Below are 22,758 nucleotides of genomic sequence, written 5' to 3'. Positions count from 1 at the left end.
CAAGAATTTAATGGGCTCTTATCGGAAACAAGGTAAATTACTTTTTAATATACGTAATTTATTACTTTAGTCTGATTTCGATTTTCATAGTACTTGTGTAACTCTCTTGCTGTACAAAGAGGCGTGTTGATACGATGCGTTTCATCAAATTTAATGTAATCTATGGCGAACCCTTGTTTCTGCTTACGATAATAAATGGGATCAATGAATCGTCGTCCCCATAGAATATCGTAATTGGCGTAACTGGATTTTGCTTGTACAAGTTGTCCGGTTGATTCAATTATGCCTTCGAATACGACTAGTATTTCTAGATTTGATTTAAGCATGTCATTGGCAGACATGTTATAAAATAGACTAGTTTTGTTGATAACATGTACTGCTGAAATAGGAAATGCAAATAACCCGTCGCTAGAGTTAATGTTTAATTTTAATTCTAACTGATCATAGTTTAGCATGTCTCCATCTTCTGTTTGGTACTTTATTAGGTACGCAGAGACGGTCGTTCCTATAATTCTTGCTTTTCTTGTATTGCCCACTCTGAATATCAAACATAGGTTTGCCTCTCTTTGATTTACGATGGCATTTTTCGAGAACATAATTGTCTGTGCCCTATTCTTTGGCCTGGTCAGTTTGGCGAAGACTATTCCGATGATAAGGGCTTGAATTATTTTTCCAGTGATACTCTCAATGCACATAGTAAGCATAGCTGAAGGGCATTCTAGTGTGATGGCTCGTTTGCCGTAACCGATGGTGGTGTGGACTTCAATACTGAAAAGGAAGACTGACGTAAAGCTATATATTTCGCGAACGCACGGTTTCCATTCGGTGGATACATTTTCTCTAGGCAAATGTTCTATTTCTAAATCACCGTGTAGGTAGAGGATCGTCCACCATATAATTGCGAAGATGAGCCAGTTAGACACATATGCGATTACACAGTACAGCAAGGTCCACCTCCATCTGGCTTCAGTAAACGTATTTACTAAATCCGGAAGCTCGTGGTATTTGATCGTGTTTGATTTTTCGATATTGAATTCGCCTGTCTTGAATACGACACGTTCTTCGTGTCGCCTTATCGATTTTCGTTGTCGTATGTGCCTGTAAGGGAATGTGTAAAAATATTAGTCATCATTTTACGATCACAGATATTTTTTAATCAAGAGTGTAGCTAATGGTTGTACCCAATTGGGGTGAGTTCTACGTAGGAACGCGATTTATGCGTAAATTCACATATAACACGGCATAGGTTCATTACTGTTACGGGTAGATAGATAAATAAAATGTATTTAACGTGAGCCTCGCCGCAATCCAAAAAGTAAAATTGTAGGTTCTAGCACGTATTTTTATTTTTTTAATCACTTGCTTACCTCTTATATCGACAGCATTTCTTTGATAATACACCATTTATCTCAAAAATTTCACCTGGACTCATTTTTGTAATTGAGATTTTTACGTTACGGTTACCGTTTGGAATAAAATGCACATATTTTATAACGATTGTGTAATTATGAGTTGTCCACTGTTACTGTCTCAAGTTGTCTTCGCAATGAATTCATCATTATTCAAATAGGCATCTTAGATAACAGGAGACGTTTCGCGGAAGTCATAACACCTTATCATTGCGTTTTTACTTCTATTCATATTTGCCTAATACGTAATCGTTTGTTGGAATAACATCTGTCTAATTTACTTTTCTAAGATTCCAATTCAAATTCCAGTTTGCTGTGTACGGCACACAAGTCATTCTTTTTCAATAATAAGTAGTAGGGATTCACCGGTTCTGGGGCACCGATTTTCCCCCCTCCCCTCTCTATTCACCGGTTGTGGGGCACCGACTTTTCCCCCTCGCTTCCCCGTCCCCCCGCTGCCCCGTTTGCCACGATCGAGGGGCGAGCCCGGCTAAAAAAAAAAAGTTTGGTGTCAAAATGGGGGTTTCCGACCACGCCCGATCGATTGCACGCATTTATTTTACGCTATCTCCTTTGCTTACGAAGTTAGCTTTTATGAATAACGACCTCTAATTCATTATCTAATCACCTCCTTATCTCATTAAGCTCGCTATGTCCATATAACAATACGGACCTTACTTATCTAATCACCACTCGCTGTCCTCACAACATAATAGGGTCATTATCACTGTGTCGTTAATGATGGGGGTATGCGCATGGTAATGCAATAAAAAAAAAAAACTTCGTATTGACATTGTTTATTATTTCCAAAACAACCTTTTGAACAATTGCGATACTACAATATCGTTTATCAATTTATCCTCACAAAACAGGCTTAAAAAATCTCTGAGTGTATTTCCATAATACATGTAATGCAGGTATGTAAGACTATATTCTCCACAAACTGAAGACCAATCAAGTTGTATTCTATATCTATTAAAATCCCAATGCTTTGCGTTCCTTCTGAAAAAGGCTTTGTGATGGCCTGTTGGTGGTCGGCCATATGAATCAAAATACCCACCGATGCCATTTCTGTCTATGTACATGCCTACCCAGTGAGAGCCTGGTTCACTGTCAGGGTCCAAATTACTTATCAAGTACATTGGAGTCTTAACGTATAGCGGTAATCGGTTTGCTGCATAGACATTGTTTTTCAAGCTACAATGAATTTTACTTAAATGCTTCTGAATCTCGATTGTATCCATTGTGCATGCCTACTTATCGATACCTCTGATAGGTACAATACACTATTTACAAATGCAGAGCAAAATTATCCAAACCTTATATTTAAAGGGACGCAATATGGTTTAACTCGAATGAAAGACTTCAAATAGGTATAATATATTGCATTTATTAGGCTTTTACTTACATCTAAGTATATAAATTTATCTTAACTACTGTAGTCGACGGTTACATTTCGGTTCTTATCAATTTCAATAACGTTATCAAACTCTGCATACACTATACAGTTAATAGTTTCGGTTAGAGTTGATTCAAACCGAACTTCTACCCTTACACTGCCATGCTTTATAAGATTCCAATGAGTCATGGAATTTGATGACAAATCAGGAGTTAGGTCAAACGCTAATAGGCAGTAACCTTTTGCATATTGCTCCCTAGATATTCCATTACCTTCATTTAGAAAATGTATACCAGTCCCCGAAAATAAAGTGTGATAGGCTGCAGTAAAAATATCATTCTCGAATGATGGTTGCAATGCTTTTGAAGGTATTTGTTGGCCATCAATATATAAACAAAATGTGTTCATAGCATAGTTTTCAAAATTGAATGGATTTTTAGTAAGACTTCCATTGAATGCTGTGTTGTTTACAAATCCAACTATACATCTTTTAGGTACTTGCCCCAGAAAAATGTTGTCAAGAGTCTTTCCCTGAACCCCTGATGGTATAGTTAAAACTTTGACTTCAGCTCGAGTAATAGGATATTTTGCTGTAGTAGAGGCTAAGACTTTTTGATGTGCGAGGAGTACAGTTGGATTTATTCGTGCTCTACGAACAATAAGAGTTGCATCCGTAATGCATAATTCACATTTTAAATAACTCCGGGCACTGATAAGGTACTTATCATAATGAAAGGAAACTTGTTCGTACTTGTTTGTTGGCCCATTAGGATATGGTGAATCAATAGCATTGGAACTTTGACCGATGATAAGGTAATAGGATGTAGTTATCTCGGGTGGTTACAATAACCAAATATATTTAGACGCTGATAAGTGAGTGCTTATAAGCAGGAAGGGAGGAGTATGCTCTCATAGTTCGTTTGGTGAAGTAACAGTGAACAGTTTGGTTTGTGAAGTGTAGTGCATCCAAGTGTCAACAATGGAGGTAAGTAAGTCTTGATAATATTGAATTGATTTGTGTCACTTTCCAATATCATTTCATTTGACACTAACTTTGCCTTTGTGTTGTTTTAGAATATATATGAAGCAAATACATTTAAACAATATTATTGCACGCTATCTGACGAGGAAGACATATCTCAAGAAACAAAGAAATCAAAAATTTTAAAAAGAAATAATTCGAATGATAACTTGGACTCAATATTCGAATTGCCAAAGACAAAAATTAGAAAACTTTCATCAACCGTATCTAGAGCTCAACGAGATGGTGGAACAGTGTATATAACTACTAACAGAGATGATGAAGCACATTCGTCACATTTAATAAAAATAGATATTTATGATTTAAATAAATTATCCAACGTGCCACAGTCTCAACATTGGAAACATGCATCCCTAAGAATCAAATATTACACAGACGAAAACAGTTCAACATATAAAGAAATGAATAATGTTATATACAAAATGTGCACAGATATTTCGAAAACAGAGAGTAGTAAGAAATACTCATTTAACAATAAATAATTAGTTAATGACCTAATCATACTTTTAAAATATTTATTTATGGTATAATAACTATTAAGTGAGGGTTGATTGTCATGCTAATTATTTTGTTTTGATGTATAATTACTTGCTAAGTATATAAGAAGAAAGTGCCATTTTCATATCATTACCAGTTGGTTTACAACTTCATACACGTATAAACGACCTCCTCTGTAACCCTGTTCTACACATCATAATGGATAGTTTCCAAAAAATTTATACAACTGTTTTCGTCGATGAAAGTCAAATTGAAGAAGAACTTGCAAAAGTTTGTGAAGAAATAGAAATTAACAATGAACTCATCGATATATGCAGACAAGTCGAAAGTGCAATCATAAATCAAAGTAGTCAACACGATAAAGAATCGCTTCAGACTTCCTGCTTGCTTGAAAATCCTACTAAGTATGTATATTTTTTTTTTTCTACATGCATTTCTTTCTATATTACATTATTTAAATCTTGAAATATAAATACATTTTTTTTTTTTTCATAGTCAACACCAACAAGTCGGAGGTGCAATGAAGAGAAGCAGCTATGACATCGACAGTCCGAAGGCCAAGAGGATAAAAGTTAATGAAGGTGCTTCAACGTCATCTGATATCAACCTCACAGACAATGGAAAGGTTATGTGTGATGTTTGTCAACGACTTGTAAGTAAAAGATATTTTGCCAACCACATAAAAAGTAACATTCACAAAAATAATATTTTTAAATCTCATAGTACTCAAGCTAATGTTTCAGTAATCGAATCAGCTTTCGGTCAGCGAATAATTTCATACAGAATCAAAAGTAAATTAAATGAATCAGTAGATACACTTAAAACGCCCGAATTATTTTTTAATTCAATAAAAGATAATATTTGTTCATTGATCGAAGAGTCCATTAAAATGCACATTTTGTTTAAGATCAATTTTATACTACATGCAAATTTTACACAGCAAACCAAAGATCTTACAAACACATTCGATTTTCAAACATGTAATTATACTGTTTCTCAAGGTGATGACTTAAATATTTTTTTTTCATCATTAATTGAGACGTTATCAAATAAAATCAGTTCATTCGAGAAAAAAGATAGCGGTTGGAGTTTAACGCAAATCAAACATTTAGAAATGAATATAAATAAATTCAACCCACTACGTGGCACTTCGTATATAGACCTACCTCATGACATTAAAGTAAGAAAAGCCGTTATTAATGTGCAAAACGCTGACAATATGTGTTTTAAATGGGCATTGCTTTCCGCCTTATATCCTACTACTAGTAAAAGTAATAGAGTTTCATCGTACAGCATGCATTCAAACAAACTAAACTTCAATGGCATCTCCTTTCCAGTAAAGCTTTCGGATGTACCAAAAATTGAAAAATTGAATAATATAAGTATTAACATATTTGGATTAGAATATAATCGGGAGAAAAAAATTCATGATGTAATTGGACCATTAATAATGACTAAATTTCGTAAAAGTGTACATATTAATTTGTTATACCTTAAGAAAGGTTTAAACGCTCATTTTTGTTATATCAAAAATATGTCGCGATTGGTGAGTAAACAAATTTCTAACCAAGAGCATGCAATTTTCTTATGTGATGGATGTTTATTACATTTTCCAACTCAACAGCGATTAGATGATCATCAGGAAAATGATTGCGCTCATATTAAAACCAATATACCAGATGGTACTAAAACATTGAAAGACTGGTTCGGAAAACCAGCGGCAAATAATAAAATAAAATTTGAGAATTTTAACAACAAACTAAAATTACCCTTTGTTATATATGCTGACTTTGAAGCATTTTTAAAACCAATAAATGTATGTTCTAATGATCCGTCTAGGTCTTACACAGAAAATATTCAAAAGCATGATGTGTATAGTTTCGGTTATTATATAAAATGTTCGTATGATGATACTTTATCAAAATTCGAAACATATAGTGGGCCAGATTGCGCAACAGAGTTTATGAAACGTTTATATGAAGATTTAAAATTAATATGTACAAAAAATATTTTTCAAATGAGGCCTAAGCCTTTATCTAGTGATGATGAAAATAATTTATTATCGGAATCTAAAATTTGTCATGTATGTGAAACGAATTTGAACGAAGATAAACATTTCGATTTTGACTTTCATACTGGCACTATTAGAGGTGTAGTTCATGAAATCTGTTTAAAAAAATTTAAGACTCCGCGTTATATTCCAGTATTCCTACATAATCTGAGCCATTATGATGCACATTTTATTGTTCATGCCCTAAATTTTGTCGATGGAGAAGTAAAAATAATTCCGCAAAATAAAGAGAGGTACATTTCTTTTTCAAAAACATTAACAGTAAATAATAATCAGATAAGTCTAAGATTTGTAGATTCATATAAATTTTTATCTTGCAGTCTAGATCAATTAGCTAAAAATCTTAGTGATGAACAATTTCATGATTTAAAAAGAAACTTCCCTTGCAATGACGACTTTACCAAATTAAGAAGAAAAGGAATTTATCCCTACGAATTCATGACTTCTTATGATTCATTAAAACTCAAGTCACTTCCAACTCAAAGTGAGTTCTATAGCTCGTTAACAGATTCAAATGTCTCCGATGATGATTATAATCGTGCAAATGAAATTTGGAAACATTTTCGTTGTCAAAATATGTTAGATTACTCAAACTTATATCTTAAAACTGATGTATTGCTCTTGACTGACGTTTTTGAAAACTTCAGAGAGCTTTGTATTAAGACTTATGGGTTAGATCCCGCTCACTACTACACTGCTCCAGGGTTAAGTTGGGATGCAATGTTGAAGTATACAAAAATTGAATTAGATCTATTGATGGATTACGAACAAATAGCATTTTTTAAGGCCGGTATCAGAGGTGGTGTATCTCAATGCAGCAATCGTTATGCAAAAGCAAACAATCAATTCATGGAAGATTACGATAAAAATGAACCTCAATCATATTTAATATACTTGGATGCTAATAATTTGTATGGTTGGGCTATGTCTCAATATCTACCCACTGGAGACTTTGAATGGGTAAACCCTGAAACAAACTTTAATGTATCCGATACATCAAATATTGGTTACGTTTTGGAAGTTGATTTAAAATATCCTGATGATCTCCACGACTTGCATTCTGACTTACCACTATGTCCTGAAAATATATGCATTGGTAATTCAAAAGATATAAAATTAATTTCAAATCTAAACGATAAAATTAAATATAAAATACATTACAAAAACCTTAAACAATGTCTTAGTATGGGAATGAAGGTAACTAAAATACACAGGATACTAAAGTTTAAACAAAGTCCTTGGTTAGAGAAATATATAGATTTAAACACAAACATGCGGACATTAGCAAAGTCTGTTTTTGAAAAAGATTTCTATAAATTAATGAATAATTCAGTATTTGGAAAAACTATGGAGAATATAGAAAAAAGAGTAAATGTTAAGTTGTTAACACATTGGGAAAATAGAGGTAAAATTTTAGGTGTCAACGACTACATTGCAAGGCCAGATTTTAAAAATTTAAGTATATTCACATCAGACCTAGTGGCAGTACAAATGCTAAAGTGTAAACTTAATTATAATAAACCAATATATTTAGGATTTTGTATTTTAGATATTTCAAAGACCCTTATGTATGAATTCCATTACAACTACATGATTCCTAAGTTTCAAAACAAAAATAAATTATTGTATACGGATACAGACAGTTTAATTTACCAAATATTTACAAACAACTTTTATGAAGATATAAAACCTGACCTTAAGATGCATTTCGATTCTTCTGATTATCCATCTGACAATATTTATGGGTATCCACAAGTTAACAAAAAGAAAATAGGTTTTTTCAAAGACGAAAATAATGGAAAAATATTTAGAGAATTTGTGGGTCTAAGATCTAAAATGTATGCAATAGATGTTGAAAACAAATTTGTTGCAAAGGCTAAAGGCGTTAATAAAAGTGTTACAAAAAATATGCAAATGCATAACTATAAGGCATGTCTTTTCGAGAAAAATATTCAATTCGGAGCAATGTTAAGATTTAAATCAATCAAACATAAAATTTATACACAAAAAATAAATAAAAAATGTTTATCATACAGCGACACTAAGAGGCATATTTTGTCTAATGGTATTGACACATTAGCTTGGGGTCATTACAAACTTAGATAACAACGGTGAAATATTGGTTTACTTGCAAATATGTTTAATGTAATTCTTTGAACTATATATTATCTTAATTGTGTTTATAAATGTGTATGTCTAGTTTATAATTGTTAGTTTGGTAATGTATTTCAATGTTTGTTCCTGTAAACCATTTCATGTATGTGTTCTAGTTTTAAGACAAATTATACTTGATTATTATAAATGTATATTGTTCATTAAATTATCTTCATTGTTAAATAAAACGTTGTGCAGTCAACTTGTTTTAAAAATGTTTCATTTCATTCATCCCTTTACTGCAATAGTTGCTGGTCCAAGTGGATGTGGAAAGTCACAATTCGTTACAAACTTCTTGAAATATGTAAAAGATATTTGTAGTACAAGTTTCGATCAAGTTACATGGTGTTTTGATGAAATGCAACCTTTATACAACTTGAAACTTGTTAATTACCATCAAGGTATGCCAGATCTTAGTATGTTTGATGGGAAAGGTCCCCAGCTTGTTATCATCGATGATCTTATGAGAGAATCGGATGGCCGCATCGTTGACATTTTTACAAAAGGAAGTCATCATAGAAATTTGAGTGTGTTTTATATAACTCAAAATTTGTTTCATCAAGGTAGAGGTCAGAGGGACATTTCCTTAAACTCGAGTTATATAATATATTTTAAAAATCCACGTGATAAAACACAGATTCGACACTTAGCGAGACAAGTATCACCTGAAAATACTAAATTCATGGAAGATTCTTATAAAGATGCAACGACAGAACCTCATGGATATTTAATGATAGATTTAAAACAAAATACTAGTGATATATGTAGATTAAAAACAAAAATATTCCCTTCTGACTGTTACTGTACTGTATACTTACCTACAAAGGGGTTTAAATATGCAAAGCAACAAGAAATTTCCGTCATTTATTAATAATGTCTCGAACCTTGAAGACACATAAAAAGTTTTTAGAAGCTCTTCATATTCTTAAACCAAAATACCAAAAAGCACTCTTAAAATCCTGCAGCGAACAAGAGATAAATTGTATTTGTGAATGTATCTATAACGTTTTACAAGGTAAAGTACAACTCCCAGAAAATGAGAAGAATAAATTAAAGAAATACAAACACTTACTTCGACAACTGGTGCGTAAAACTACAAACAAAGTCCGTAAAAATATTATAATTCAAAAAGGGGGATCATTTTTACCAATAATATTAGGTTCAGTTCTGAGTGCACTAGTAAATACCCTAACATGAACATGGAACACGCTAAGAAAATGTTACTTATAGATCCAGGTATAATAGAAAAAATTAATCAACAAACAATGTTAGACAGTCCCATGTCTAGACTGGATGCCGAAATGCAAAATATATTAAAAAGTAATATTGAAGATAGAGAAAAGTGTATTCTCTATTTACAAATTTTACAAAGGTACCTACACCATACTCAAGAAGACCGAAAACCTTATGAGTTACCTATTGTTACTAATTTTTCTGATGTTAATACTGGTGATACAGATAATATCAAAATGAAAATTGATAATAATAAACTGGAATTAGATACGAATAATAAATTTAATTTAAAGAAAGATTTTAGTGATATAAAACTACAGGAAGAAGCTAAGACTAATATAGTTGCTGAACAGACTCCAAAGCGAACAACAGTTGATATAAATGAACACGAAAAGGTTAACTCACCAACGTATACACCGAAACAAATATTGAGAGTGATACCTAAAACATATTTAAAGAAAGGTGAGCTGTTGCTAGGTCTCTTGTCTGATCACAAGGATAAAATTAATTGGGATGGCGAGGGTACTGTATTCATAGACAAAGTTAAAATTCCTGGAAGTAACATCATAGACTTGGTGAGTGATTTTATTAGACCAAGTAGAAAAATTGATCCAGTAGGATGGCAACAATTTGCAACTTTATTGAAAGATATCAATACACCAGTTACCTACCTTGGTAATACTAAAAGAACTGGCTTTATAACTCAGCTAATATTAGATGAGCATAAGAACTTTACACCTCGAAAAGATCCGAATTCAACACCAACTAGTACTGAAAGAGAAAAAGTAAAACCCAAGAAAAAATTAGTCTGGGAGAAATGGAGCCCTTATTAGAAATAAATAGTATTTATTATAACCCTTCTCATCCTGCTGCATTCGGTAGTATTAATAAATTAGCCAAAGCTATGAAAGGTAAAATGAAAAGAGAAGATGTAAAAGATTGGCTACGCTCACAAGAAACATACACATTACATAAACCTGTAACAAGAAGGTTTTCCCGTAACAAATACATACTGTCAAATTTCAATATTCTTTGGCAAGCGGATTTAAGTGATTTGAGAACATATTCTAAGTACAATGATGGATTTAACTTTATTCTTTGTGTAATTGATGTATTTAGCAAATATGCATTTGTAAGAGCTATGAAAAATAAAAATTCATTTAATATTAAAGAATGTTTTGAAAGTATTTTCATTGAAGCTAATGCAACACCCATACATATTCAGTCTGATAAGGGTACAGAATTTATTTCCAAAGATGTGCAAAGTTATTTAAAAAGTAAAAATATAAATTACTATACTACTAATAATCCCGATATTAAAGCAAGTATTGTTGAAAGATTTCAAAGAACCCTCAAAATGAAGATGTGGCGTTATTTTACACACAATAATACTTATAAATATATTGATGTTTTACAAGACTTGGTATATGCATATAATCATAGTTATCATTCAAGTATTAAAATGTGCCCCTGTGATGTTAACTCACATAATATTATGACTGTATGGAATAATTTATATGATAGAGATAAGAAACAAACAGAAGCAACAACACAATTACCTAACTTCCACATCGGTGACTATGTAAGAATAACCAAGTATAAGCATATATTTCAAAAAGGATATGAATCTAATTGGAGTGATGAAATATTTATTATATCCTCAATTATAGATCGGTCTCCATGGGTTGTATACACTTTGAAAGACTTACAAAATGAAACAATAAGTGGGACTTTCTATGAAAAGGAGTTACAAAAGGTATCTTATAATCCTACCTCAAGTTATAAAATAGATAAAATAATCAGTACGCGATATTCTGGTGTCAGAAAGCAAGTGTTGGTGAAGTGGAAAGGTTATCCAGATAAATTTAATAGCTGGGTGTTGGCCTCTGAATTAGAAAAAATATGATGAAAGAAAGTTTCTATTTAACATTGCTAAGTAACAGTTCTATGGAGTACTTTCCTGATAACAAAACAACGAAGTTTTCAACAAAATTACCAAAATCCTTAACGCTAGATGGGGAATGGTCAGTTGGAGTTGCCGAATTTCAATATCCATGTACCATGTTTACTGTACAAGAACATGAAAATATTATATATATTACAAAATCCATGACCATGCCAGGCGATCAAATACCATCCTTAGTATATTACAAGACTCATATTCCAGCGACGAATTATGACAACATAGATCATATTTTGGTAGCTTTAAATAATACAAAGGAAAATATAAAATTTCGTTATGATGAAGTATCAAAATTAGTTTGTGTTTCTGTTACCGATAAATCAATAAGATCAGTGAAGCTATCTCCTAAGCTGTCGTTTCAACTTGGGTTTGAACCTGACAGGAATCTCATTGAAAGAAACACAGGAAAGTGTCCTGCAAATTTACATTTAGGTCTACCATCACAATTATTTGTATATTGCGATATAGTTGAACCACAGATAGTAGGTGACGTCATGACTCCTTTACTAAGAATTATACCATTAGATCCAATGAAATATATTTATGGGGCGAATAAAATGCATGTTTTTTCACCTCCTCACTATTTACCAATCATGCGACGAGAATTTGACACTATTGAAATAGATATAAGGTCAACCACTGGTCAAAAGATACCATTTCAATTTGGAACTGTGTGTATCAAACTTCACTTTAAAAAACACAACAATGTTTTCTCATAATAATAATAATAATAATATGACTTGCCCCTACGAACATTATTATTCCCATCAAGCTGGTTCTGGTATTGGAGTAATATATAAAGGAGCCGCGTTTCAACGTGGTCATGGCATTGGCAGTTTTTTAGGAGGCTTGTTTAGATCAGTTTTACCTTTGCTTTCAAGGGGTGCTAGAGTTATAGGAAAAGAAGCACTAGGCGCTGGAGTTGGTATTTTGTCGGACTTAGTGAATGCACGACCCATGGAGGATTCAATAAAATCTCGCCTCAAGGACGCTAGTTCCAATTTAAAACGAAAAGTTGATGAAAAAATTGATAGAATAAACATGTCTGGATCGGGGTATATAACGAAGAGAAAGCGTCTTTCCTCACTCAGTGCACGCTCAGCTGCTAAAGTGAAAGCTATTAAAAAATTGGCAGTTTCTCGTGCCAACATAAAAGATATTTTTTCATAACTAATAAATTTAAGGAATTATGTCTTTCTTACATAGTCATTCTTGTGAATGTATAAAGTCTGAACTAGATTTATTTGCATTGCCATCAACACAAACAAGTATTGAAAATGGTATTTGGATTCATTACAAACCAATTTCGTCTCTTGCTGATGATGGACCAATAGAATTTCAAGTACCAGGATCTGGTGACGATTACCTAGATTTATCGCATACGTTAATACATATTAAAGCAAAGATAGTTAACCTAGATTCATCAAAAGTGAGCACACCCACAGTAATAGCACCAATAAATAACTGGTTACACTCACTATTCAGCCAGTTAGATGTATATTTAAATCAAAAACTTGTGTCACCACCTAATAATACATATGCTTACCGTGCTTATTTGGAAACTCTGCTGAACTACTCTCCTGCCGCAAAGAAATCTCATTTGACTTGTGGTCTTTGGTATGAAGATGCAGCTGGTCAAATGAACTCAACAGACAACACAAATCCTGGATTTCTGAAACGACAAAAACTAGCATCTGAAAGTAAAGAAATAGAAATGATTGGACATCTACATGGTGATATATTTAACCAAGAAAAGTTTTTAATTAATGGGGTTCAAATGAGTGTCAAATTAATTCGCTCAAGAGAATCGTTTAATCTGATGGGTTCTTCTACTGATATAAAATGTAAAGTATGCATTACGGATGCAACTCTTATTGTTCGTAGAGCACGAATAAATCCAACTGTACTCCTCGCACATCAAAAAGTCTTAGCCTCTACTACAGCAAAATATCCTATTACTCGAGCTGAAGTCAAAGTTTTAACTATACCATCAGGGGTTCAGGGAAAGACTCTTGACAACATTTTTCTGGGGCAAGTACCTAAAAGATGTATAGTTGGATTTGTAAACAACACAGCATTCAATGGAAGTCTTACTAAAAATCCATTCAATTTTGAAAACTATGCTATGAACACATTTTGTTTATATATTGATGGCCAACAAATACCTTCAAAAGCATTGCAACCATCATTCGAGAATGATATTTTTACTGCAGCCTATCACACTTTATTTTCGGGGACTGGTATACATTTTCTAAATGAAGGTAATGGAATATCTAGGGAGCAATATGCAAAAGGTTACTGCCTATTAGCGTTTGACCTAACTCCTGATTTGTCATCAAATTCCATGACTCATTGGAATCTTATAAAGCATGGCAGTGTAAGGGTAGAAGTTCGGTTTGAATCAACTCTAACCGAAACTATTAACTGTATAGTGTATGCAGAGTTTGATAACGTTATTGAAATTGATAAGAACCGAAATGTAACCGTCGACTACAGTAGTTAAGATAAATTTATATACTTAGATGTAAGTAAAAGCCTAATAAATGCAATATATTATACCTATTTGAAGTCTTTCATTCGAGTTAAACCATATTGCGTCCCTTTAAATATAAGGTTTGGATAATTTTGCTCTGCATTTGTAAATAGTGTATTGTACCTATCAGAGGTATCGATAAGTAGGCATGCACAATGGATACAATCGAGATTCAGAAGCATTTAAGTAAAATTCATTGTAGCTTGAAAAACAATGTCTATGCAGCAAACCGATTACCGCTATACGTTAAGACTCCAATGTACTTGATAAGTAATTTGGACCCTGACAGTGAACCAGGCTCTCACTGGGTAGGCATGTACATAGACAGAAATGGCATCGGTGGGTATTTTGATTCATATGGCCGACCACCAACAGGCCATCACAAAGCCTTTTTCAGAAGGAACGCAAAGCATTGGGATTTTAATAGATATAGAATACAACTTGATTGGTCTTCAGTTTGTGGAGAATATAGTCTTACATACCTGCATTACATGTATTATGGAAATACACTCAGAGATTTTTTAAGCCTGTTTTGTGAGGATAAATTGATAAACGATATTGTAGTATCGCAATTGTTCAAAAGGTTGTTTTGGAAATAATAAACAATGTCAATACGAAGTTTTTTTTTTTTATTGCATTACCATGCGCATACCCCCATCATTAACGACACAGTGATAATGACCCTATTATGTTGTGAGGACAGCGAGTGGTGATTAGATAAGTAAGGTCCGTATTGTTATATGGACATAGCGAGCTTAATGAGATAAGGAGGTGATTAGATAATGAATTAGAGGTCGTTATTCATAAAAGCTAACTTCGTAAGCAAAGGAGATAGCGTAAAATAAATGCGTGCAATCGATCGGGCGTGGTCGGAAACCCCCATTTTGACACCAAACTTTTTTTTTTTTTTTTTTTTTTTTTTTAGCCGGGCTCGCCCCTCGATCGTGGCAAACGGGGCAGCGGGGGGACGGGGAAGCGAGGGGGAAAAGTCGGTGCCCCACAACCGGTGAATAGAGAGGGGAGGGGGGAAAATCGGTGCCCCAGAACCGGTGAATCCCTACTACTATAATACTAAACATTTGAAAGGTAAATTATTTTTAAGACGGCTGTAAATGGCTAGTTAGAGCTGAAATAACACTTTCAAGGGTCCTAAGTAATACAATTCTCTGACCTGTTTTCTTACTCAAACTTTTCCGAACTAAATTAAAATCATTGCCTTTTACCCTGCGGTCCCGCATATGATTCCAACTTAAATATGAGGCGACTGTCTTAGTTCTAAGAAGTACCAATACATCTGTAATCTGCTTAACATCCCCGTTCTATATGTAGTTGGTTACAGAGGTCCAGGGACGATAGTGACAGCTTTTCATCAGGTCGATTGTGTGCTGGTTTGCTACTTTCTAAAAATCGGGAAAAAATCATGCAGGTTGTCAACTGCTCTTAATTTTAGTCGTATGAAATATAAGACGTAACTATTTTCACCATAAAATTCATACAAATAAAATGTAGAAGCCAAGATAGACAAGAGGCACTCCTTGCTTCTCTAATGTTAAAGTAGTACATAAAGGATGTACTGAATTAGTGAAATTTATCAATTCAGCCAATAGCAATGAGGTCAGTGGAATTCAATCTTTATTGTTATAAATGTAGGAGGAAACCGTAGTCTTGTGCTCTGTGTGAAGTTTCTTAGTAATGGTATTACTAAACAAGTATGAAGCCTAGGTACTTACTTAATGTTAAAATCAAATAGGCATAGTACATGAATCTTGATGTCGATCACAGACATGTTGCAATTCTTGATTGTTCTTGAGATGAAGGTTTTGAAGGTGGTAGAACCCTTTGTGGTTCGACTCCGGCAGCACCACCGCCACACCTATTTCTACCTAATAACGGCAGTGTTAGGCGCTGCTGTGTTCCGGTTTGAAGGGTGTGGTCAGGGAGACAGACTTTTCCGAGGCGTTCCAGCTTAGTCCTCAGGGGTAGTGGCGCATCTGTGGCCGACCTTATGTAGGAATATCTAATCCTATCTGGGGTTGATTACAGATGTCCATGGGCGGCAGTAGCCACTTACCATCATGTGGACTGCATGCTCGTCCGCTACTCTTATATTGTATAAAAAAAAGATGCCTCATATATGAGCATCTTAACATAAGGTATCAACCCGATTATAAAATCTTTATATTTTTATACTTAATAATTAGACCAAATCAACTTAGCTCAATTAAGGAGCATTTTTACGTTTTTTTTTTCATAATACAGGATTAACAGACGAGCATGCAGTCCACCTGATGGTAAGTAGCTACTGCCGCCCATGGACATCTGTAATCAACCCCAGATAGGATTAGATATTCCTACCTGAGTTGGGCCACAGATGTGCCACTACCCCTGAGGACTAAGCTAGAACGCCTTGGAAAAGTATGTCTCCGTTACCACACCCTTCAAAGCAGAACACAACAGCGTTTAAAGCTGCTGTGTGCCGCCGGAGTCGAACCACGAAGCGTTTTACCACCTTATTAACTACGTTTGCACTAACTAATTAACATTTTAAGCATTTTACTGATGCAGCTTACGTACATGCATTTTGTATGGATTTACCCACAGACTTGTGGATTTACCTGTATCAATGTGGAGATACCCAATAACATGTTACATTTGCAAGTACATAAATATCGTAATGTAAAACCTTTTATTGCAATGTCATACTACATTTAAGTACGAGAATTCTGTTCAGTGGGGGCTCACAAACAAATAAGTATAGTTGAGATAGCAAATGCACATGTAGTCCATCCGATGGTAAGTGGCCACTACCGTATGGACATCTGTTACTAAATTAAGATATAATTGGAGTTCTACCCTAGGAAAATGCATTTAGTGCGGTAAGAGTCCCACATAACCCTGTGTCGCTCCCACGGCATCGGGTACCTTTTGAAGGTTTCCCCCTCGTAAACAAAAAAAAAAGGAAAATGCAATTGATACTTTTGAAAACTAATTTGGCATGCCTCATAAAAATGTGTCTCATTTAACGTAATTCGTAATCCTTATCTTCAAATCGTTTTAAATCAGAGATATAAAAAATGTTTACAAAATACTTTGTTGTTCCAGCTCTCCACAATCCGGGAAGCGGTACGAATGTCAGCGGACGGAAAGAGCATCGGCCGTGGCAGTGGAAAGAGCAGTGCCGGGGAGAATAATTTGATAATGGCGTCGCTCTTGACACTTCTGTCAGACCATCTGTCTTGTTGGATAACGGCTGAAGGGCGTCGTGACTCAATCTGCCGGGATATTGCTAGTATCTCAATGTTATGCGCTCTGTTTGTTTGTATTTGTAAATCAACATATATAGCGAATACATATATGGTCGGAGGATTAGGGGTTTCGGACACCCTCCTTAGTATAGACGAGAAAAAAAATATTTTTGCTTTTTAAGTTGACATTTTTTTGGAGACTTTTCTGGAACTCCTTAGTACCTATGTGATTAGCGGAAATTTGAGTCTAGCTATATACCTATATATATATATATATATATATATTATATATATATGCCAATGTGTGTTTGCCCTCATTTTTTTAAATATACACACTATACACTATATGCCTAACTCTAAAGCCCGTGATATATTATATAATAATGTGAATAAAATAGTAATTTTGTAATATTTATAGTTTTAAGTAAATTTGACTACAATCTCACCTGATCGTAAATCAGATTTATACATAGATATATTATACTGCCGTCAGTAGGATAATATATCTATGGATTTATACATCTTAAATTAAAGTCCAGGAGGTAACCCGCTGGCTTAGATAATACTAAGTTGGAGTTTTCACAAATGCCAACAGATCTCGTACAATTCCACGCCCTAGCGATATTGAGTACACATTCGATACATTAAGATAAATATAATAAGCATAGTACATAGTTCTAATTGATAGGTATAGGTGTATCACCTAACTTCACTTGTAAGTTATGCAGGAGGACCTACTTGCAACTTTCAGAACTATAAGGTAGGTACCTATGCGTACGTAGAATTATTTTGTCCTAGAAAATTGTGTGTTGTTGAATTACAATATAAGTTTTCATAAAAACTATATACAAATTACTAATTATGATTAATGCTTATTACTTTATAACCTAATGAAGGCAATACAAGTCTATGTTATAAAGTCGAAAATAGGCAGTGAATAAGCAGATTACAATAATATTTTAGTGAAAGTAAGTTTCAAAATTAGTGTAAGTTAATTTTGTAAAACTTATAACAATCTGAATCGTGTATTAAGCAATTTAAAGGAAGAGTTTTTCAATAGACCATTAATGAAAAATTCAACTTTTTTAGGCAACATGAGCTACAGCCCCCATCGATAACTGTCGCTGCGTCAGCGAATACTGTCGACTGCCACCATTTGTAGCAAGCGACCGGCAACAGTTGTTTCACGAAGTGTCGCTTGTGTTAGCTCACTGTTGTTCATGCGTAACCTCCCATAGATTTAAGCGCAAATCTGTCATATAAAGAAGAGATTACCTATTTCATATTCCCAATTAATTTTGTAATTGCTGATTGGTAGAATTTACAATTATGTTGAGTACATAAAATTTATGTTGACTCTTCATGTTTCTTTACTTAAAATATGTTTAACATGTAAAAAATGACAAAAATTCGAACCGATAATTATGTGCTAAGTATATAATAAGTGATTTGTATTATACCTACTGGAAGTTTTAAATATAATTTAAGTAAATACAATTGTTTTTTTTTATTTTTCGTTATGCCAAAATAGAAATTATTATGTAAATGTAGTCCACTGTGAGGGCATCTGCTGTAACTGCTGCGTGTGCGCAAGTGTGTTTGTATTGAAAATTAATATGAGCAGTGCCATAGACGCGCGCGTACACGATAGGTTTTTATAGTCCGCGCAAAACTACTAGTCCGCTCTGAATATAGAAATAAGTCTCGTCGCAACAGCAAATTGTAGATATCAGCAGAGCGAAGACAGCGCGACACTCCACGACACCCGTCCGCTGCCCTGCGGACTAGCAATTTTGGCGCGTTTTTAATACGCTTTTATTAGCTTGGGTTGTATCTATGTATGTATGTAACGGAATCGTTGAGGTCAATTTTCATCAATTTCTCTCTGCTTAATTTAAAACTTTGCACACGTATATAAGGACCGATGACAATGCAATAATTTGATAACAGTTTTCCATTATCAGTTTTGTCACAGACTAAAAAAATAAACATAATTAATAGTTAAAAAACACGCTTTTATTGCTAATTGAATTAAAAACTATAAATTATTGAACAATCAATCAAAATGAATCGCCTCAAAATAAATTTATAATAAAATTTAAGTTATTAAAATAATTATTTAATTCAGAGTAGAATTATTGTAAAACTTTTTGTCATTAAAAATTATTCAAAATCAGTTAAGCGACGAATGCCCCCTGCGGGCCCTCCAGAAAACTTATTAACGACAACTACATGTCAAAACTATAAGAATGCTTTACTACAGCTTATTAGACGCAAAGTAGTCGCACAGAGTAACGTGCTGACAATTTTAGACTAAAGATAAATTGTCTTGGCCTCAAAGTTTGCGTAAGAACAGTCATTATTCAATGACAGAAATTTGAACTAAAATAGGCATAAATAATGACGATCATAACTTAGCTGACTCTTAAAATTTATCAGTAGCTCTACCGCTGTGTCATACATAAAACCATAGTCAATATTTTTTCAGAGGATTTAGTTAATACTTACTAGGGTCTAGTCCGCGCCAAACTGTTAATCCGCTCTGAAGTTGTTGCGAGCAGGTCATACAATTTACTATGGCGACGCGATTCACTTCTATATTCAGAGCGGACTAGCAGTTTTACGCGAACTATACGGTTTGCATCAACAAAGATTACAAAGTTTATCGTTTATCGTTTAGTTTATCGTGCCTAGATGTGGCATCGTGGGATCAGCAAGGAGAAGAAAATTGTCATGATTTTTAATTGCTGTGTGTATGACAGTCTGCGACTGCCCCTCGTAACAGCCATTACGGTCTTATTACGACTATTACGAGTCTGACTTTTCAAGCCGACAATACAATCCTACGCACTGCTACCATTTCAGTTATATATAATGGCAATAAAAATAATGACGACATTAAGAAAGAGATCATTCCCATATTCATCCATATGATGATTTTCATACTGATCTGAAAATGGTAGATCCCTTTGGTGTGGCAGTGATGCCATCGGAGCCGTGGTTCGGCTCCGATGGCATCACTGCCACACCTATTTATACCTTATAACAGCAGTGTTAAACTGTTCTAGTTTGAACAGTGTGGTAAAGGAGACATATTTATCCAAGGGATTCCAACTTAATCTTCAGGGGTTGTGCATCTATGGCCGACCTCGGATCTGAATCTTATGTGATTATTACAGATATCCGTTGGCGATAGTATCCAACAGATGGACTGCAACCGCGTTTGTTATTTATTCATTATAAAAATATACTTTAAAATATTTTTTTGCCCCCCGACCTGTATTGTACTTAAGTCTGTGATTGCGCCTACCGACAATAACTGTGTTTATTTCAATATGTATGAACATCGCATATAACCATATCTTCACACAATTAATGACACATTTAAAATCCTATCCCTGTAGCATACGTTCATTCATTAATAAGGGCATCCATTCAAGCCTAATAACAAGCAGTGTCTATTAATACCAAGTAGTGCAGTCGTGAGGTGGAAATTGGCGTACAAAGCCACGGATATTGGCGACCAAGGCGACACTCACATTGAACCTTTGTTTGGTCATCAACGCTCGGCAGCTTTCATTGTCATTGGCGAGCGTCCGCTGAATTGCCGTAATTGTCTCTTGGATTTAAGGTCTATTAAAATTGTTGCAGCGACTGTCTCTTAGCGAAGAGTACGTGTCAAAGTTAAAACATTTTTAGGATCTGTCTCTTCCGTCGAATGTCTATTTAAGGATTTAAAAAATCGGTCTGTCTCCTAACGACGAGTACGTATTTAAAGATAAAAAATCTTTTAGGATCTGTCTTACAACGATTTTATACCTGATTTTTAACTTCCCTTTCTATCTCTTGATTTTAAGGTACGTTCGTATTAGACCTACTTATACTTAATATTCACTTTTTTATTTTCATTGGATAATTAATATATAAATTTTTGGGTATCCTGGACTATTTTTTTGAGTAACATAATAACAAATTCCTATAAGTATCAAAAATTGTATGTCAATTCAGTAACTTTATATTATGCGGTTATTCTAATAATATATTTTACAATGTCAACTGGGTATTATTTGAAAATACATTTGCAATTACTTGTACGTACGAATTAGCATAATGTCCTTGTTTGGGTACGCACTTTGCAAATTAAGACAATTGAAATAAAATAAAAAGTGCATCTAAGTATTAAATATTTATATTGTTATAGACACATCACAGAAAACATAATTGTTCGTTATTAATAATCATGTCACTTATTAAATCTCTGTTTTTATATTTTTGGAATATTTAGTCTTCCTTTGAGTTAGGAAATGTCGTCTGATTTTTGTAATGTCTTTTGTAAAGGAGTGTGATAAATTAGTGGATAAAGATGTATTATTGCAAATGTTGATGATTATTGAAAAATATATTGTATTTTTGAAATCCCTTCTGAGCGTTTTAACAATATGTGCACTGTAAAAGTACTGGGCCACCTTAAGAACTTGAGAAGAACTGTTTATCATGCATCGCTTATTGAAAACCTTGGTGTTGGAAAAAATCAACTGCACGCTACCCTTGACATCGCAGGTGTACACTTTTACACCTCGCAAGGCGTATGGACAAATGTGCAACGGACCGGCCGTTTAAATCTTATCTACGGAGCTGACAGCGAGCACAATTGTTTCCTAACGCGTGGCTAGTTAACAAATAAAGTCGGTACGGCACAATTGGCACAGGTACCAGCTAGCAGTTGCACGCGCTCAGTCCACGACATCCAGGCGGTTAACTCACACGTTGCAATCCTGGAATAAACGCGATCTTACTGTGAAACGTTACTGACTTACAACTTTGAAAGGACACGTATGTTATGGTCGAGTGTTTGTTTGTATATTGTATGTGAAGTTTGACAGAGATGCGGCGGTCAGTCCACGTGAATATTGGTGAGTAGACACATAACGAAACAGAGTTAGAACCACTCGAAACAACGTGGGTATTTCGTTAGGTTAGCACGAAACAAGCGTATACTTCCTTCAGCTCGGCCTATATACAAAGCGCAAACTTTGGTTAGAATTACCTAGAACTTTATTATGTTTACTTCGTTAAACAATCTTTAAAGTACTCGTAAATGTTTCAGGCACACACGGTATGTCCGACTTTGTTCATCGTAATTTGAATTGTAAATGGAGTATGCACTTGTGTTTATATCAATAATATAACATACATCGAAGTCACGGTTCG

General features: G+C 34.1%; 3 protein-coding genes across 4 annotated transcripts in view; 2 read left to right on the top strand and 1 right to left on the bottom strand.

Annotated features, from left to right (window-relative positions):
* Nucleotides 1-24: 24 nt before the first annotated feature.
* Nucleotides 25-1,432, bottom strand: LOC140744155 (G protein-activated inward rectifier potassium channel 4). Its single transcript, XM_073075637.1, has 2 exons — nt 1,368-1,432; nt 25-1,098 (listed from the first exon to the last, which is right to left on the bottom strand). Exons 1-2 carry the CDS (start codon nt 1,430-1,432, stop codon nt 45-47), a joined length of 1,119 nt encoding a protein of 372 aa, XP_072931738.1. The 3' UTR covers nt 25-44.
* Nucleotides 1,433-1,912: 480 nt separating this feature from the next.
* Nucleotides 1,913-9,546, top strand: LOC140744271 (uncharacterized). The gene is made up of 3 exons (XM_073075816.1): nt 1,913-3,793; nt 3,883-4,752; nt 4,844-9,546. Exons 2-3 carry the CDS (start codon nt 4,547-4,549, stop codon nt 8,523-8,525), a joined length of 3,888 nt encoding a protein of 1,295 aa, XP_072931917.1. The 5' UTR covers nt 1,913-3,793; nt 3,883-4,546; the 3' UTR covers nt 8,526-9,546.
* A 12,654-nt stretch (nt 9,547-22,200) lies between these two features.
* LOC140744275 (G protein-activated inward rectifier potassium channel 3) overlaps nt 22,201-22,758 on the top strand; it is a 39,041-nt gene continuing 38,483 nt past the window's right edge. Inside the window, exon 1 of one of the 2 annotated variants that reach the window (XM_073075827.1) lies at nt 22,201-22,460. The gene's annotated coding sequence lies outside the window, so the exon portion shown is untranslated. The remainder of the gene's footprint in view (nt 22,461-22,758) is intronic. The other variant, XM_073075829.1, reaches the window with a different exon arrangement.

This window comes from Epargyreus clarus, unplaced genomic scaffold (genome assembly GCF_041222505.1).
Source record: "Epargyreus clarus isolate Ecla_fem2 unplaced genomic scaffold, WU_Ecla_fem_2.2 ptg000008l, whole genome shotgun sequence".
NCBI classification, from domain to species: Eukaryota; Metazoa; Arthropoda; class Insecta; order Lepidoptera; family Hesperiidae; genus Epargyreus; species Epargyreus clarus.
The sequence above is the reverse complement of the archived record's forward strand: the minus strand, read 5'-3'. Positions and strand labels throughout refer to the sequence as shown.

Excerpts from the sequence above, each read along its gene's own strand:
- LOC140744155 (XM_073075637.1), bottom strand. The coding sequence starts at position 1,432 with ATGAGTCCAGGTGAAATTTTTGAGATAAATGGTGTATTATCAAAGAAA. Across the intron at positions 1,099-1,367 it reads AAATGCTGTCGATATAAGAG|GCACATACGACAACGAAAAT; the intron begins GTAAGCAAGTGA and ends ATTCCCTTACAG.
- LOC140744271 (XM_073075816.1), top strand. The coding sequence starts at position 4,547 with ATGGATAGTTTCCAAAAAATTTATACAACTGTTTTCGTCGATGAAAGT. Across the intron at positions 4,753-4,843 it reads TTGCTTGAAAATCCTACTAA|TCAACACCAACAAGTCGGAG; the intron begins GTATGTATATTT and ends TTTTTTTCATAG.